The sequence below is a fragment of the Rhyacophila brunnea genome, unplaced genomic scaffold (assembly GCF_057557595.1).
Source record: "Rhyacophila brunnea isolate RB1 unplaced genomic scaffold, BYU_Rbru_1.0 scaffold_12, whole genome shotgun sequence".
In the NCBI taxonomy this organism is placed as follows: Eukaryota; Metazoa; Arthropoda; class Insecta; order Trichoptera; family Rhyacophilidae; genus Rhyacophila; species Rhyacophila brunnea.
In genome coordinates this window covers 925,887-944,521 of record NW_028232774.1, presented here as the reverse complement: position 1 = coordinate 944,521, position 18,635 = coordinate 925,887, and the positions used below count along the sequence as shown (strand labels likewise).

General features: G+C 35.3%; 1 protein-coding gene across 3 annotated transcripts in view; it reads left to right on the top strand.

Annotated features, from left to right (window-relative positions):
- Window positions 1-18,635, top strand: part of mesh (sushi domain containing 2 mesh) — a 53,918-nt gene that overhangs the window by 32,460 nt on the left and 2,823 nt on the right. For 2 of the 3 annotated variants that reach the window (XM_085960609.1, XM_085960608.1), the window contains exons 8-16: window positions 1,350-1,631; window positions 3,933-4,065; window positions 5,345-5,439; window positions 6,612-6,730; window positions 7,687-7,947; window positions 9,025-9,161; window positions 10,666-10,795; window positions 11,317-11,579; window positions 12,488-12,701. In XM_085960609.1, the coding sequence (XP_085816735.1) occupies window positions 1,350-1,631; window positions 3,933-4,065; window positions 5,345-5,439; window positions 6,612-6,730; window positions 7,687-7,947; window positions 9,025-9,161; window positions 10,666-10,795; window positions 11,317-11,579; window positions 12,488-12,701 (1,634 nt within the window). Of the gene's footprint in view, window positions 1-1,349; window positions 1,632-3,932; window positions 4,066-5,344; window positions 5,440-6,611; window positions 6,731-7,686; window positions 7,948-9,024; window positions 9,162-10,665; window positions 10,796-11,316; window positions 11,580-12,487; window positions 12,702-14,237; window positions 15,437-18,635 lie in introns of those variants that run through there. The other variant, XM_085960607.1, reaches the window with a different exon arrangement.

Sequence of the window (18,635 nt, the reverse complement as noted above, 5' to 3'; positions counted from 1 at the left end):
ACATATTTTTAAAAGTTAGTATGCCGGAAGTGAAACAGTGCCGTAATTTTTTTTTTACTATTAGTGCAATTTTGTGGTGTGTGTTTATCTCACTTGGCTGGTCGATCCGCCACACCGGGCCCCCAGGCTAGAGCCCTGTCAGCCCCCCCCCCCCCCCTTGTGGGGGACATGATTATGTACCTGCAATGCATATCATAGCATTTTGCTAATGTCAAGGAGGTTAGAAAAATTTCACTGTACTAATGGAGACGCCTACATTAGCAAAATTGGACAGAACCCACTTTCAGTTTTGACTTATCTGCACTTTAGCAACATAAAACATCATTGTCTGCGAATCACTCCCTCCCAGTGAGTCACCAATACCAATAGGCTGAATAATAAATGGCCCTGATTGCCTTAGAAAAAACCAAAAACTATAAACGCATCAAACCTATGCAAATTTAGATAAAATACATATCCTATATGAGAAATCAATGGCTAATAACATATATAGTCGAACTCGGTTATTACGATCACGGAAATAGCGAGATCTCGGATGTAATGAGGAAACATTCATTGACATTTTGTTTATATTATGATTTTCTCCATACATTTATTCACTTTTATAACGAGCTTCTTCTCGGGTATACCGAGCAAAACTGTTAATGTGTCGATCGTTTAAAAACAACATTTTCGACCCTAAGCAATAAAATCCGACCAGGCAGTTAATTAGATCGATGCCGCCAGGATCGGATTACGTCTATGACACTAGTCAAGTGTCTAAGTACCTAATTGGTGTTTTCGCCGACCAATAAGGGAACGTTCAATATTGAAAAGGGCGTCTCCCATGCTGTAGCATCTGGTAAAATCATGACAGTGCCACGGAAATATGTGCCTTATGCGGAATAAATTTAAAAATGAGGTACAAATAGCGCTACGTCCAATTTTATTTTGCCTATATTTATTACATTTAAGAGTTTATCCACCCGTCAAGTGTCTAAGTACCTAATTGGTGTTTTCGCCGACAACATTGAAAAAGTATCCACGTATATTGTTGAAATTGCGTGCAAAAAATTCAAGCTTTGTGAAGTCAGTAGGTACCTACCAGTGCCGCCGGTCAGCACTTCATTACAATAAACAACTTCTTTTGTAATTTATGAATGCCATGCTTGTTTCGGGGATTTTTACGATGGTTTTCAGATTTTTTATGTTCTATGCTTAAATAGAATGTGGCATGAAAAATGTTATACAACGATATAATGAGTAATGATTATAACGAGAAAATTTAGTCGGTCCCATCTTCCTCGTAATAACCAAGTTCGACTGTATACAATTTAATAATGATTAACCCTTAATTTGGTGTTTTACAGAGTCCTCTGGAGTAGACCAATTCCCCTGGCATGGTACTTCGGGCCACAATGGGAGAAGATGTACGGGAAGAACTGGCCGGAGCGAATGTGCAATAACTGGCTGACGACCGATCGTTTCTACAAAAACTTTGCGGCAGACATTCCGCTGTGCCCGTGTACCTTGGAGCACGCCTTGCTGGACCGAGGCCGTTTCTTGCCTGACTTTGATTGTGACAAAGATGCCAATCCAAAGTGTTTCTACCACAAGGAAGCTGTGCATTGTGTGAGGAGTGGAACCCCAAGGTAAGAACCTTCTTAATTCTTTATATATGGCTGTTAATTTTTCAATTTCATTTTTAAAACCTTATTAATTCAATTCTAAATGTTTTGCAGAAATTCGAATTTTAAATAAGCCCAGATAACCCTAATAATTTCAATAGGTATCCGATTTCAATTTTATTATTTATCCTTTTTATTGTTTCTCATGAGCTTTTTCATACGAGGGTGGGTCAATAAGTCCTTAGAAAAGCCGACAGGTGGCGCGACTAGTACTGTAAGCGGTTTGTTTTCATGCAGCGGCACTACCAATTCAGTATGCTGCGAAGTTTCAATCAGATTGGTCGGGTTGTTGTGTGTTTCTCGTACATTTAAAAAAAAAATTTGCTTGTGGAAAATGGAAAAATGGAAAATGGAGAAAATTGAGTTTAGAGCTGTTATTAAACATTTTAATATAAAAGGGTTAACAGCAAAGGAAATAAAAAATGAGTTGGATTTAGTTCACGGCATATCTGCTCCTTCACTTGCAACTATTTATAACTGGTTAAATGAATTTAAACGTGGTCGTACATCAACAAAGGATAAACCACGCTCAGGACGTCCTGTAGAGGTGACTACACCAGAAATGATCAATAAAATCCACGATATGGTGTTAAGTGACCGAAGATTAAAGTTGAGTGAGATAATTGAGGTTACAGGGATCTCAAAAGGTAGCGTCATTTCTATTTTACATGACAAATTGGGCATGAAAAATATTTCTGCAAGATGGGTGGCGCGTTTGCTCACAGTCGACAATAAACGCAATAGGGTAGTGGCCTCTAAAGCCCTGTTGTCGCTCATGCAACGCAATCCGGATGAATTTTTTCGTCGCTTTGTGACTGTAGATGAAACATGGATACACCACTATACTCCCGAGACGAAAGAACAGTCAAAGCAGTGGATTGCGAAGGCAAACCATGTCCAAAGAAGGCGAAAACCGTAAAATCAGCTGGTAAGGTTATGGCTACTGTATTTTGGGATGCACGTGAAATTATTTTCGTTGACTATTTGGAAAAAGGAAAAAAAATAACAGGGGATTATTATGCATCTTTATTGGACCAGCTAAAAAACAAAATTGAAGAAAAACGGCCTCATTTAAACAGGAAAAAAATCCTCTTTCATCAGGACAATGCCCGTGTTCACACATGTTTACGATCAATGGCTAAAATTGAAGAATTGAAGTTCGAATTTGTCGACCACCCACCGTATTCGCCAGATTTAGCCCCCAGTGACTTTTTCCTTTTCCCAAACTTAAAAAAATGGCTAAGTGGACAACGTTTTTTTTCAAATGAAGAAGTCATCGATCGGACAAATGCTTATTTTGAGGACCTTCCGAAAACTTATTTTTCTGACGGTTTAAAAAAAATTGAGAAACGTCTAACCAAGTGTATTGAGCTCCAAGGAGATTATGTTGAGAAATAAAAAAAAAATACAAAAATAAAAACTGTTTTAATGCTTTTTTCTAAGGAATTATTGACCCACCCTCGTACCATAGTTCGTAATTCTATTTTCATTTATAAATTCTGGTCCCTTCAATATCGAATTAATTCTATATTTGATTTCGAATTATGTTTTTACGTATAGAGAAAATAAAAGATAGTCGAGCCCTCAATAGGAGGCCTAGCATCATAAGAATGGAAATGGATACAGGTAATCGATGGCATTCAAATCGAGCAGGTCAATAACCACGTCTATTGTGGCAAATACAAACAATTCAGAGCTGGATTAAGACATTTAGAGGCCCTAAACATAAAAAAATATGTGGGTGTTGGCCTCCTCCACCAACTTTTTCCATCCAGGTCTGTCCGAAGCCGCATCCCTCCAGTTTGAGATGCTCAAGGTCTTTAAATCCAACACTATCCGTCCATCTTATATGAGATCGACCAGGTCTTCGTTTACCTTAAGGCTTCTCGAATGTCAGTTTCTTTGTCGTGCATGACTGAGTACATGACCCAGCCTTCTAAAACGGTCCAATTCGATAGATTGTATGATGTGCGTGCCCCCTTACAAAGCGTCCATCTCATTGTTTTAAATCGTAAAATAAATATAATTTTGTTATAAAATATTAAATTTATAATTATGTTACTCAACAAATGAGTAACTGGACCGCTACAGATTCAGGCATGTATTAAAATCCACTAATCGGCCACCTTAAAATTCGCTTGATCGACAAGTTAATTAAATTCCGAGAAAATATGTGACTGGAAAAAACTATGGACTGATTGATATAGAAGAAGCTTGTGGGCAGGACTCAGGCTGATGATAATGATTTATTATCTATTTTTTCAGTTTGGAAGGATCCGGTCAACAATGCTGCTATGACAAGTATCACTACCTCATGATGTCCTACGATCAACAGTCTGGATCCAGACCTCACCGCTCCCATAATCTTGGTTTCCTGCCATGGAATGAAGCCAATAAGGTGAGCTATTATGGTTTATAGGTCTATACCGCATATATGCTGCAGACATACACGTTGTGCATATAATATGGATAAATAAGAACTAAATCCTTGTCCTTTATGAGAATTTAAAAAAATCCAAACTACTAAGCGTGTTGTTGAGACCTGTGCACATTCTATGGCCTATGCCTTCCATGGGGGCTTTTTGTCATCTACCAAGTTGTTGAAAATATACTGGCATGGATTGAGAATTTACTGGTGCCTCTCAAGAGTTGTCTTTTGTGTTTGTGACTATGGTTTTATACCCAAGCGCCATAACGTGAATGCATGATTATCATTTGTCTTAATTGATGAGGTACGCATATTATGGTAATGGTACTGTAAATTTGTAATATTTTGAAGGTAACAATTCGATATCATTCATAAGTTCAATTCGCACCCGGGGAATAATAGTGGCACAAGTCCAAATTTGTCATTTTTGGGTTAAGTATGCAGAAATGTTCCAAGATATCATTTCTATCCGCACAAATAGCGGCATAATTCTTAAAAATATAATGGTGGCATTAAAAGCATTTTTATCATTATCATATTATAACATTTTACTTGAATTCAAGCAGAAGTAGTGGCACAATGATCATTGCGCCATTGTTATTGCGGATAACATTCAAAATGAGATGACTCAAGTGTGCCAAGTGTGTAAATTTAAAAAAAAAACTGATTTAATACACCAAAATAAAATATTCAAACTGCTTTCCTGCAAAAACAAGTTTTTCGAGTTGTGTCACTATTATTCTCCGGGTGCGAATTGATAAGATTATATTACATTTCATTGCGTATGTATATTTATTTTACACTTGAATTAGTGAATTAGTTATAGATTGCAAGATAAAATTTTTATAAACCTACAAGAATTTATAGATAAGATACATTGTTAAAGTAATTTAAGTTGTGTTAAATGAATTGCAACTGTACTATATATTCGACAGTCCAATTAAAATAGACAAAATCAATCTGAAAATTATTCAAACTGAAGACACAGCCATCTACGTAATTATGTGAATAGAGACATTTACAACATATGTTGTAATTAGGTAATGAATTCTATTTTGAATTGGTGGTTATTCACTTGTATTACATTTTTTTCAATCACTCATCGTTAACCTCCATCCATGCATCTGCAGCAAGCACTTTTCAACAATGGATGATAAAACTTTATAGAACAAAATATAACATAATATCCTCACTTATTGTGCATTCCGTACTCTTGTAAAGTGTAATAATGTTACCATAATATTTCTAGGTGCCGACGCTGTCCCATTGGTTCCACGATCAAATTCCTTACTATCAATGTTGCATGTGGCAAGAAGAGCAGGCTGTCGGCTGCGAGACTTACAGGTACCAATTTATTTTGCTTATTATAACACGATATAACATTAATTGTAGAACTTGTTGAAGAGAAATCTTCTTCTATGGAGATACAGTCTTTATTATAAATATGGAAGTGAAGCTGATACCTACATAATGAGTTTTTTTTAACAATAATGATTAAATTAGCTACGATTCATTTTGAATAGCATTATTTTTGAGTGCTCGTAAAATATATACCAATGCATAAAGAATGCTGGCTACATTTGAGATGGAAATATTTGGACTGGATGCAGAATGCAGTCATGAACACTTTTATTGTAAAATTCGACATATGACAAATGACAAGAATTAATTAATTGGCCGATAGTTAACCTCGAAGGATTTGTCAAAAAGCTTTTTGATTTTGATCACAAAATGAACATCCTACTGTTCGACAAGAATATCTAGGCAATAACCGGAAGTTGCTAGAGCCTAAGTGCGATTAACTAAACAGGAGGGGCTTGTTAGTTCACAGCTTTAACAGGTGGACAACTCGTCGATAATGATGATACTCGTTGATGATAAGTCGTAGTGTGGTTAAAAACAGAAGGGGCTTATTGGTTCACAGTTTTGACACGTTGACAAGAAGATCTTGTTCGACAGTACTTGATCCCGATGAAGAACACGTAATAATGCAATTTTCACCAAAAACTTTGAGATCCTTTTTTTTTCCTAAAATTAGAATTGTTCCTTTGAAATTGTGTGGAAAGTAATGATTGTTAATTTGGCATTTTCACTTTACGGTCAACTTTCCAGGAACGTGCTTAGTGTTTACAGATAATTTTGCCTCTACAATACAAAATTTTATAAAAATAAGACGTGATCAATCGAGTATTCAATTTCTTGGCAACAAACAGTTAAAAAATCTTATTCTTTTTTTTTTTCGACCATGTCCGATCCTAATAGGATCATATTGACCTCCGCAGAGTGGAGGTTTGTATTAACAGATTTTGTTTTTACGAGAATTGGATGTCAGCCACTTACTCAACCTATTAGGTCCATAATCTGACTCATACACAAATTGAAAAACAATATGTGTACTTGCCAGACCCAGTATTAGAACCTGGGACCCACGCCGCTATAGGTCAATGCTCAAGCCACGCGGCCATCGTGGGGTCATCAAAAAATCTTATTACTGATATTCAATCTTAAATTTCCAGATTTGAGCGACGTCCGACTCAGGATTGCGTCTCCTACCAGCCCCCAGGTGTTGCCGCAATCTTTGGAGATCCTCACATTGTCACCTTTGATGATACTGAATACACTTTCAACGGAAAAGGTGACATCATTTTGTTCAATCAAACCATCAAATTTACATTAATTTATTAAGAGAAAACAAAAAAAACGCAGGGTGTTGAGACACGATTTTTCATGACAATCTTAAGAATAAAGAAAAATATGATTCTTTCAAAAGATATGCAGTACTCTCTCAGTAATCCGCCACCCCAAAAACCAGACAAGTGTCCAATTAGTGAATGCGGCGGATTATAGTGCATACATATAACTATGGGAAAAATTAAAACAGGTATTTTGTAAAAATATTTTTTATTATTTTATTATTTACTAAATTATACATATTTATAAAGTACATAAGTTTATTAACTAAATATTAAACAGTAAATCACTGGACACAACCAGTTGCTCAGTGAGGCAGATATTCTTGAATGGCTTAAGATTCCTGGCTTTCCCTATGAACAAAAGCTTCAGTTCGTGTGTCACAGTTGCATTGGAGCACGGCATAATTGTGATGCGGTCCTTGGGCACTTTCCTCCCTGGTACATTACTTTCTTCCCGATGAACATACATTTTACGAAGGAGAAGTTTCCAAAATAAACCCGTCTCATCTGCGTTGTATACTTGTACGCGGCAGACTATTGAATTTTAAAATCGAATACTGCCGAATTATAGAGCTTGATTTTGTGCTTTCAACTAGTAAAAATAACGGCGGATTATAGTAGTTGTCGGATAATTGAGCGGCGGATTACTGAGAGTGTACTGTACATATATTACAAGAGATACTGTTGCAATTAACAAATCATAACAGACCCTACAGATCTAGTTATGATTGAGGAAATGCTGACTATCATTATCGTTCTATTGTTTTGTTTTGACAACAAAACATACATATCAAAGTGTGTCAAGTATACTGTATTAAAGTCCCAGGTATCTACTAAAAATGTTTTCAATTTCTAATTTCTAACAATAAACTAATATTATATTTTCATTATTTTCTAGGAGAATTCGTGCTTGTCCGCACAGATGCTCCAAGCATAAAGCTTGACGTGCAAGGAAGGTTTGAGCAACTCCCTCGTAACCTCTATGGACCTGTCATGGCCACTCAACTGACATCTGTGGTTGCCGTGGGCAACAGTTCAGCAGTTATTGAGGTCCGCGTGAGACCAAAACATTCCCAATGGCGGTATCATTTGGACGTCTTTGCTGATGGCAAGAGAATCTACTTCGATAGAAATTCACTCAAAATACAGCATTTCCCGGGTTAGTTTTTAGGGATTATCTATTACCATTCTATTATAGCGCCTGTACACATGCATGGAATTACTGTCAGCAATAGTGCTTATTTTAAACTATCGGGACAATAACTGTTTACACATATAAGTGCTGACTGTCTCTCCAATCTCATTCTTCAAGAGTAAGCAAGACGCGATGTTGTCATTTTATTCTACTATTTGACAGGACGTATTGAAAATCGGTTAACCTCAAATAAGTAGTTCGTTTTTTTACCGGCTGGTTCGCCATTATCGTTCTACTGCCCAGGTGCAGATCTTACTTGCGCGTAATAAATCATCAGAATTCGGAAGCTTCCAAACTTGTTTGATTCAGGCACGCAATCTTGCCAACTGCAGGATAATACATGTTTCCACATACATTTTCTTACTGTGCACAGTATTATACCTCGTTTACACGTGCATGGATTTATTGCTGACAGTACGTATTATCGTGGCCATAACAAGAGAATCCACGTGTAAACATGTATTATCGTATAAGTTGCAACATTGCATGCAGGGATCAAAAAAGTTCAGCAGCTTCTAAATTTTCAGGCGACAGTTGGAACTTTTGCAATATCCAGGAGTTGTTAGTCTAGAAAAACTATTCAGTTGAATTTAAGGTAAGTAATTGTGCCGCAGATGCCCGCATGACCTTTTATATTTTTCTTTTAACGAAAATAGTTTATTCTATGTAGACAATTATATTAAATACCTTTTTCTGTCGGCGCAGATGCTTTTCGATCCAATAATTGTCAATTTAAAATTTGAAATTTTCATACATTTTGATGCATTATTTTCACAAATTAAGATTATATTAAGTTATATTAGGTTGGGGTAGGTTAGGTTTGGTTTGGTCTAAAAAGAAAGTTATAAAATGTCATGAAGGCATCTGTGGCATATTTACCGAATATAAGTACTATTGTAAAATGGAATTCTTCTAACACTAATCTGAACCCAATAACTCATGTTTTAATTGAAAGTAGAAATATTATAAATCTCTGAATTGACAGAAAACGTCATTCTATTTACCTATACTAAAAGAATCGCTCCTTTATACTGTTTGCAGGAGTCACAGTATACACGCCCACTTACATTCTGAATCAGTCAGAAGTCATCATGATGTTCCAGTCTGGCGCTGGAGTGGAAGTGGTCGAGAACGAAGGATTCATGACGGCGAGAGTTTTCCTACCGTGGACTTACATAGTAAGGAACCATTTATTGACAACATACATAGCTATACGGCTATACAAAAGTCCTTATTTTCACAGAGCTGAGGAAAAATGAACAACAAATAATAGCCATTCATAAATAATGTATTCCCGCTTTTTAAACTATAAACAAACTAGATTTGGTTCATTATAGCGCGCGAAATAGGAAACTTTATGAACCGGAGCGTTCAATAATTTATTTTCCAAAAACATTAAAATGTTTTATTATTATACATACCTTATATACCTACTAAGTTGTTCGGGGTTCCAGCGGCTAGTTCAGGTGTCCATCGAACCCCGGATTCACAAAAAAAAGGATATATTTATGTTTGTTAAATTAAATAAAACCACGAAGTTTTTCTTGTACGGGTCTTAGTGTTATATATTTTAATCTTTAGTTGGACAAGGTTATTTTGTAGTCTTTTTTACAGTTTTATATATTTAGTTTTTACAATTAGAGTCGCAGGTCCGTACACATTTTTTAAGGGACGCTTACTGACTTTTTTTTTGAAATTCCCTGGACCCACGCCGACCAGTAAAAAGGACTCTCGTGATTGGCCAAATCCGATCGGATGATCTTTTTGATTTGGCGAATCACGAGGACCACCTCGACGCAGGCACGCGAGATTTTAACATTGCGCAATGCGCGGAAAAATTTACTAGATTTGAATACTTATATTTTATATATTATATTTAGTCTTAAAATTATCTCTTTCATCCATCATCATTTATACTTTAAAATTTATTTTAATTACACCTCCGCCCAGTAAGTGATTTTCACGCACCGGAGGAAGGCCTTTACTCATGAATAAAATATTAACGTAGTTGAGCAGGGAACCAGATCAGGTGTTTTATTCAATTGTTTATAGAGATCAGGGTAGCGGTTCGGCCCGTTTTTTTTATTTAATATTTACAGAAACCAACAAAAGTTTGTTGATAACAGGTATGTGTCACTACGTACCTAGCGATGCATGCCTTGTCTACCTCCATGGGACGTCATTGTTTGTACTTATAAATAGTGTATTATTGATGACCGTTTTGTTAGATAAATTAGTAATATCATGCAATATCCATAGACGTTGAAGATGGCGGAAGGCAATTTTTGGATTACTAACCCAAATCCTATGGAATAGTACAAATCTCTCATTAATCAGAATTTATGTTATATTAAGATCACACTACAACTCTGTAACAAAACAACACAAAATCTTATTATCGTTTGTAGAAATAAGTGTGTACTACATATTGTAAAGTTTCTTTTTAAACTTTATTAAAAAATAAATGTAATAATATTCATAATAATTCCCGAACTGAAGTGCCATTTAAAAATTTTCCACGAGACGGAGCAGTAGTCTCGAAGATTTCACTAACCGGAGCTGTGTTTCGGTCCATTTCGAGCACTAGTTCATTATCATTATAAAACAGACTGTGCCACTGTCAACACAAGTGAATTTGGTTCATCAGTATTTTTGCCTAATTTGAAATGGTCTTGATTTCAGAATAAAACTCGAGGCTTGTTTGGTAACTGGTCATGGGATCCAAATGATGACTTCGTCAGACCTGATGGAACCGTTGCTTCAGTGAACTTGGGAAATTTCGATAGCGCACACTCACAATTCGGAAAATACTGTAAGTAACTACTTACTGCCAGTTTAAAAAAAATATATGTTAGCAATGGCGAATCTATGGCATGTGTGCAACCCAAAGAACAGATTAATAGGATAGAAATATGAAAGCCAGTCGCCATGGACAAAGATTTTGAAGCCAGTTTCGGTTTATTATTTTATGATGGTTATGCTATAAAACTCAAGAATGACAAAGTGCGCCGAGTGTCCTCAAAATACTACCAATATTGAATTCATGTTTTGTTTACGTGGCAAACTTTAATACATACAATTATACAGAGATAACTATTGAAAATAATATATTATTCTTTAATATGTGTTTAAGTTTATCTCATGTTTATCCATATTCGAGATTTAAACCTTATTACACCCTCACCCAGAAGGCAACCCATTTCCCACGTATTTTTAAATGTTTCGGAAATGTTATCAAGTGATATAATACAAAACATTCCTAAGGCTTCCTCTAGTATACTCCAAGGTCTATGGTTGGTTTAATTATTCTAATGAGGCGTGTTTTATTTCCAGGGGCATTATCAGACAGAGCGGAAGAGGGAAAGGGTGCGGCCTTATTCACTCGAGAATTTGGTCGCACGGCTTCCTACTACTCTAATGCGACGTTCCAGGCGCAATTTATGAAGAACCCAATAGACTTCATCCCGTCAAACAGGACCATTGACATCAATAAGGCTACGGAGCTCTGCGGAGACTCGTACCAGTGCCGATACGATTACGGGATGAGTTTGAATCGGGACATGGCGCATTTCACCAAGAATTATTATGACTCTGTGGTAAATAGTATAAAAATTATTTTGTATAACCATATTGACTTTCTGCAGATCTATTCCAACTACAGTCGAACTTGATTATTACGAGGAAGATGGGACCGACTGAATTTGCTCGTTATAAGCCTCACTCGTTATATCATTATATAACATTTTTCACGCCACATTCTATTTAAGCTTATAAAATAAAAAATTTGAAAACCATCGTAAAAATTCCCGAAACAAGCATGGCATTCATAAACTACAAAAGAAGTTGTTTATTGTAATGAAGCGCTGAGCCGCCGGCGCTGGTAGGTACCTACTGACTTCACAAAGCTTGGATTTTTTACATGCAATTTCAACCATATGCGTGGATACTTTTTCAATGTTGTCGGCGAAAACACTAATGAGGTACCTACTTAAACACTTAACTAGTGTCATAAACGTAATCCGGTCCCGGCGGCATCGGTCTAGTTAACTGCCCGGTCGGATTTTATTGCCAAGGGTCGAAAAGGTTGTTTTTAAATGATCGACACATTAACAGTTTTGCTCGGTATAGCTGAGAAGTAGCTCGTTATAAAAGTGAATAAATGTATGGAGAAAATCATAAACTAAAATGTCAACGAGTGTTTCCTCATTACATCCGAGATCTCGCTATTTCCGTGATCGTAATAACCGAGATCAACTGTATAAAGATATCATCATAACTTATATAGTTACAGATTTGTATGCCAGATGACAGCACCAAAACAATACATATTACCAATTAAACAAACTAACTTCAACACTACTAACAACTAACAAGTTCGACTTGACGTTGACACCCAATAACACCAATAAAACCATACAAACATTTGAAAATTGCATGTTGACACACAGCCCCATAAAAATAGTAGTGTTTAATCTTAATGCAATTATTGTTTGTTTTGCATTAGATGAATATAAAGGAGTCAAATAAAAAGCGCATCATCAGCTGCGGCGTTCTGGAGACACCTCGATTCGGCAGAAAAAGTAACTTCTTCTTCGTACCAGGGACGAAGGTGACCTTTGAATGCAGTCAGGGCTTTGTGCTGGTGGGAGACATGCGGAGAACCTGCCTACCCGAGGGACGCTGGGATATCCCGGTGTATGGTTACACAGAATGCTTGAGTAAGTTATTAAAAATACTATAACAATTTTTATAATGACTTACACACCAAAAATGTTGAAGAAAACCTTCCTCTATGGCAATAGAGCTTAAATATAACGATAGTGGCGAACATGCCGGAACAAAAATGAACCACACTGCACAGACTCATTTTGAGGTTAACCAATTTTCACGACCTATCAAATAGTACCATAAAATGACAACATCGCGTCTCGCTTACTCTTGAAGAATGAGATTGGCGAGACAGTCAGCACTTTTACATGTAAACTGTTATTATCGCAATACAATAAAATACACAGTAAATCTATACACATGTACAGGCACTATAAAGTTATTTTGGTTGTCATATCGAAACTATGTCCATTCTAAAACATCAAACTTTCATTATTATATATGTAGATAATACATAATTTCACTATATGGTTATAACCAGATTATATTAGGGAAACAATAAATAAATTACACTAAAATGACGTTTCCAAGCTTTCTAATTAAGCCATTGGAGACAATCGGTGTCAATTTGGTGCCGCTTGTTCTTGGTAAAAATAATATACATATTTTTAAGTATTTTTTTTAAATTTCACAAATATCCCTACAGAATTATGAATTAAAATGTTTCAATAACTAGTTTTTGAAATATATTGAAATTAAACATACTATAGATCTACCATCATAAATTGCCGTTTCAGGGAGGGCGCTAGTATGACATTGAGAATATTACCATAACTAACAAAAAAATGGTAATTTATAATTTTTTATTGGTAGTAGATTTCTGTACAAATATTATGCAATCCAAACATGTTGTAAAATTAAATGGCATTTGTAACAAATTTATCCTCGATAGACAATTTTAGTTTCAAATTCGACCGGCCGCCAACTTACGATGGTAGATCTATAGTACAACAAAAAAATCAGTTTTAGTAAACTCACGTCAAATTTACTGCAAAATTAAATCTAGCTGTTGGTCCACTTTTTTCTACTTTTAAATATTTTCTGCAATGGGTTAATTAAATTAGCTACAAGGCATTTCATAATATTGCAAATTCATTTGTAGCAAACTTCACACTTCTTGTAGTACAGAGTAAACAATAATTATTAATATATCTAGTGTGTTCTTAGATTTATTTTCAAGGATCACGCCTTGCACTACTACCTACCTACAGTGTATATTATAAACTACGTTCAAATATATTAAATTGTTATGACTGTAGTAATAAATCTTTTTAATGCAAAAATAATAATAAAAAAAATTCAAATTACTACGCCACTGTCATTTGCCAAGGTTTGAGGCAGATAGCTATAGCAGAATACACCCTCTCTTTCTGACATAATTTTCAAAACATGTACGCTAGCTGTTTGTAATGATAATTAAATGTTTTATTACCTCATAATAAACACCTCATTCATACAATTTTCTGACCAATTAGACGTTTACCTATCCGCTGTAGTTGTATTGCATGTATATCGATATGGATTTCTTATTGATATTTTATGTATTTAGTGTGTTTATCAAATTAACAAACATTTTGCTGCTTTAGGGGAGCAGGAGTACTCATCCCGTCAGGCGGGGTTGACATGGGCCATAATCGCCGTTGTAGTCATGCCGATATTCCTAATCTTGCTATGCATTTGGTTCTGCTGCATCAAAAAAGATAAAGATGGTCAAACTAAGCGCAAATGGAACATGGACACTCTCACTCCTAAATCACGTGTAAACTCGCGTGCCAATCTCCGAGCGATGTCATTAGCCAACCTGACCGACACCTACAAGAGCGACGATAGCACAAAAGAACCAGACTTCACGAGACAGCAAAGCGATCCGTATTTGATCAAAAAACAAGGATACGAATCGCCGAGCTATGACAACGAAGACCCGAACACATTTGATTATCCGCCACGTGAAGTGTCGACGTTCATGATGCCCAAGGTTGAGTTAGACCAACCGAATTTCGAACCGATTGAAAAAAGCAAAAATGCCCCTCCTGATCACCCCTCTTTATCCAAGAAGAAGAGAAGCTATGAAAAAATCTACCGCACAAATGAACCTCTCGATGAGAAACATCCTAATGGCGAATTTCCAGAAAAACTCTGGAACCCCGGCGAGGAAGAGATAATTTCTTCGGGATCAAACGACGACAGCGGATCCGGAACATTGACGAGACCCGCAACTGACATCCAATACATCAGCCAGACTAAGCCCAAACAGTACGGGCGACGCGCAGAAAGGACTGGCGGACCAACTAATCCGCCATCTACCGAACCCCCACCGGTACCGTTGTACGTGCCTTCTAAATACGACGATCACTCCAGTACTCTGTCATCTAGATACAGTCCTAGCAATTCTGAAGCTTACACTCCGTCCCAAAGTCCCAACTCTGAACAGTACAGTCCGAAGAACTCGTTCAGTCCGAATTCTTTCATCCAACCCATCATGGAAGAACCCTCCTCGAGCCCCAGTAAAAAGAAGATATTCGGTTTCCCATTAAAGAAAAAGGGAAAGTCTTCTAAGACTCCCTTGGATCAACAGGGAAACCCGAACCAACAGGGTATTTCCAGTAATGATGACGGAGCTACTTTAAGCAGTAAAACCACTATGGTATAATTTCTTATATGAAATAAATTAATATATTTAGTAGAAGTCAGTTTCTGCATTGAGTTCAAATTAAATAATCAATCACACATAATATCGCGCTCTCTTAATGATAGAAAACTATTAACAGTTGTGCACGTAGAGCTAGTGACCGAGATTTCTCGTCTCAAGAATTCTCAAGAAATAATGAGATAAGTCGTGTCTCGTTTCTCGAGATTATTTTTTCTAGGAATTTTAGGATTCTTATTTCTTGAGGAATCATGATCTGAGTTTTGAATTTCTTCATGGGTGAAAATTTTTCCCGGAGACACAGACAATAAAATTAACAATAATCTTTGTACCTTCAATAAAAATTTCTTGAGAATTCTCGAGAATAGGAAAGAACCGAGAAATCACAAGCTGTATAATATGCACAAGACAGTTTAATATGCCTCCATTTGATATTTATTGTAAATTGTTCATTATTTATCACATTTTTTCTCAATCTACCACTTTTTTTGAGCTCCGTCTAAAAATAATATTCTTATTAGATTATTTTAGTGTACCTACTGCACAATAATGTGGTAGTTTTTGACTTATAGCGAATACAGACACCACGAAAGTGGGTTGTTCTAAATCGTTTGCAATGAAATTATTCATTTAGTTAATTCTAATTTGAGATATAAGTTTATTTCTATATTTTTCAATAGCTAGTTAATTACATTATTTTTCGATATAAATAACACTGTTGGTGTATGGACATAATATGTTTATCAGTTAGTGAACAAAAATAATATTGTTATTAAAACTGACAACAACGAATGCGTTCTAAAAACACGTAGGTAATAGATACTTAAAGCATTGACTGAAAAATTGTTAGTCCTAAATTTGAATTAACATTGATTACCTCCATTTTAAATCGTATATTACATAATATATGTCACCGCGGCCTTCTGTAGAACTCAAACACCCCCCCTCCATTTCTCACGTGTATCTATCCTTCTTCTTCGATCCTTTCACTCTACATACAGTGTTCTTGTCAGCCAGAATGTAGGTGTTGCCTTGCATTTTCATTGTCCGAGAAAGAAAATTTACATATTCCAATATTTGTATTAATTATCCAATTCTTTAATGGTACAATGATTTATAATATTATAATGTTTGAGACTTTCACTGTTGTTTGTTATTGTAATAGATTTTTGGGTTGTCACCGCATGTTCCTCTTCTTTCTTTCTTTGACGTTTCGTGCTCGTTGTAAAAGGCGTTGGAGAATCTCATCTCTTGAGAAAGGCCTCTGCAGTGAGCTCAAAAACGTAGGGAAAAAAAGAACGAAGAACTCTCAGTGACAAAACAAAAATGTTGTGAAATGATTTTGTATGTGAGTTTTTGTTACTCTCATAAATAAAAATAATAATATATTGATTTAGGATATACTTTCTTTTATTTCTGTTAATTAAAAATATTATATTACATTATAATTTTATTATATAACAATGTATTTTAGCAAGTAATAAATTGTTTTGTATATTGAAAATTGGCTGCGTATTATGAAAAAGATTCTATTCCGCATGTTTTTATAATATGTCTTCGTTCAGCAAAAAAAAATCTTTGAAACAATAATATCGGCAATGACTACAACGGCTTTTGACTGCCCTAATAACTTACTATAATATTTATTGCATACTTTTATAAGAAATCCAATTCGTTTTACACAGATTTATTGGAAATCGAATCAGACGAAAAATCTTTTACTATTATTTGTTTTATGCGGTATCGAATCATAAAAAATCTACCCAATCCATTCAGATTTACAAAATTTTATAGTGAATTAAAAGATTATAATAAAATGTCTCGATTTCCAATAGATCTATTTCAATGAGCTTAAATTACTCCCGCGGCAATAAGATATATGTGGAATGGAATATTTTTTGCCAATAACGCTGTTGTTTTTTTGTCCAACACTTGAAAAATGTCCAATCCACATAATCTTATTCCTTATCTATTCATTGTTATAAATACACCAAAATCAATGGTGTCACGAGAGATAATACTTGATGGCTAATCTACAGGTGAGATATATTTATTGTTAATATTATGTGTTTTACGTTGTTAGTGTCTAATATAGAAATATACATTGTCCTAATGGATTTAAATTCAAATTTCATCAGTACCCTACCTCGGTCGATATTATTGATAATATTATATACATTGTCATCGAAATTTCCTGATTGTCTATTACTCTTTCTTTGTTTTAATACTACAACAGGCCACAAGCAAGGCCAGATTTATTCTTCAAAGAGCATTGGGTTAATAATTCTCAAGAGGCTTAAAAAACAATTTATTAGATCACACGGAATTTAAAATAAAATGTCATCTTTTACCATGTTTTTCTTAGCTCATAATCTTGTTAATCCAGTACAAATCTTGCAATCGATTTTTAACTAACTTCCTGACTAGCTAGACATTTGAAACTTTTAGAATATATCAGAACACGATGCCAATGCATTCTTTTAATACTTTTAACCATCTTTAAGTAGAACTGAATTCATTTTCAGTTAATTCTGTTTTGTATGAAGTTATTTCGGAAGAAATCCGTAATCCAATCCACTATTATTGGTTGCTAAGGGGGTGGTCCTAGCAACTAAATTATTAATATATACATGCGTTACTATGGAAATCAAAACGACATTTCAGTATTCTATATTTGTTTGTTTGTTTGTTGAAAAATAGCAAAAAAAAATTAAAAAATGAATCCTGGGAGATACGGAGTTCGATTCCCCGTCGGGTTGGCTTACTTTTTTCAAAAAAAGATTTTTTCTGTTGGTTATAATATATGCTCTCAGAAAGTGTTTGTTGACAATTGCCTTATTTGTCCTAAATTATTAATACATATATCGTGGACCATTTGTGCAATTTTTAATTGTTCAATGTCCTCATTAACTTATAAAATTGTACAAACCCATACATTAACACGGTTCTTTACATTTTCATGGTTTTCATCAATTTACTTTTTGACCCCGAGGCGCCTTCCAATGTAGTGGCGCCGGGCTATAACCCTTTTCGCACTTATATGGTAATTCCGGCCCTGACCACAAGACCAAATTACAGTATTGTAGCAGTAGTGAAACAGTAGTGTAGAGTAGGAGTGAAACAATCACATAAACACCCAGACTTGTTTATTTATTTTATAACGTTTTAAAGAATTCATTATACATTTTTATATATTGAATTAACAGCGAACGATGACTGCTGTTAGTAAACAATCAACTTACTTATACACTGCTTTACGCTTCACCTGAAAAATAAAAGGGTCCTCATAAACGACCTTGCTTCCTAGACATCTACGGCTCATACAAATATCAGTATT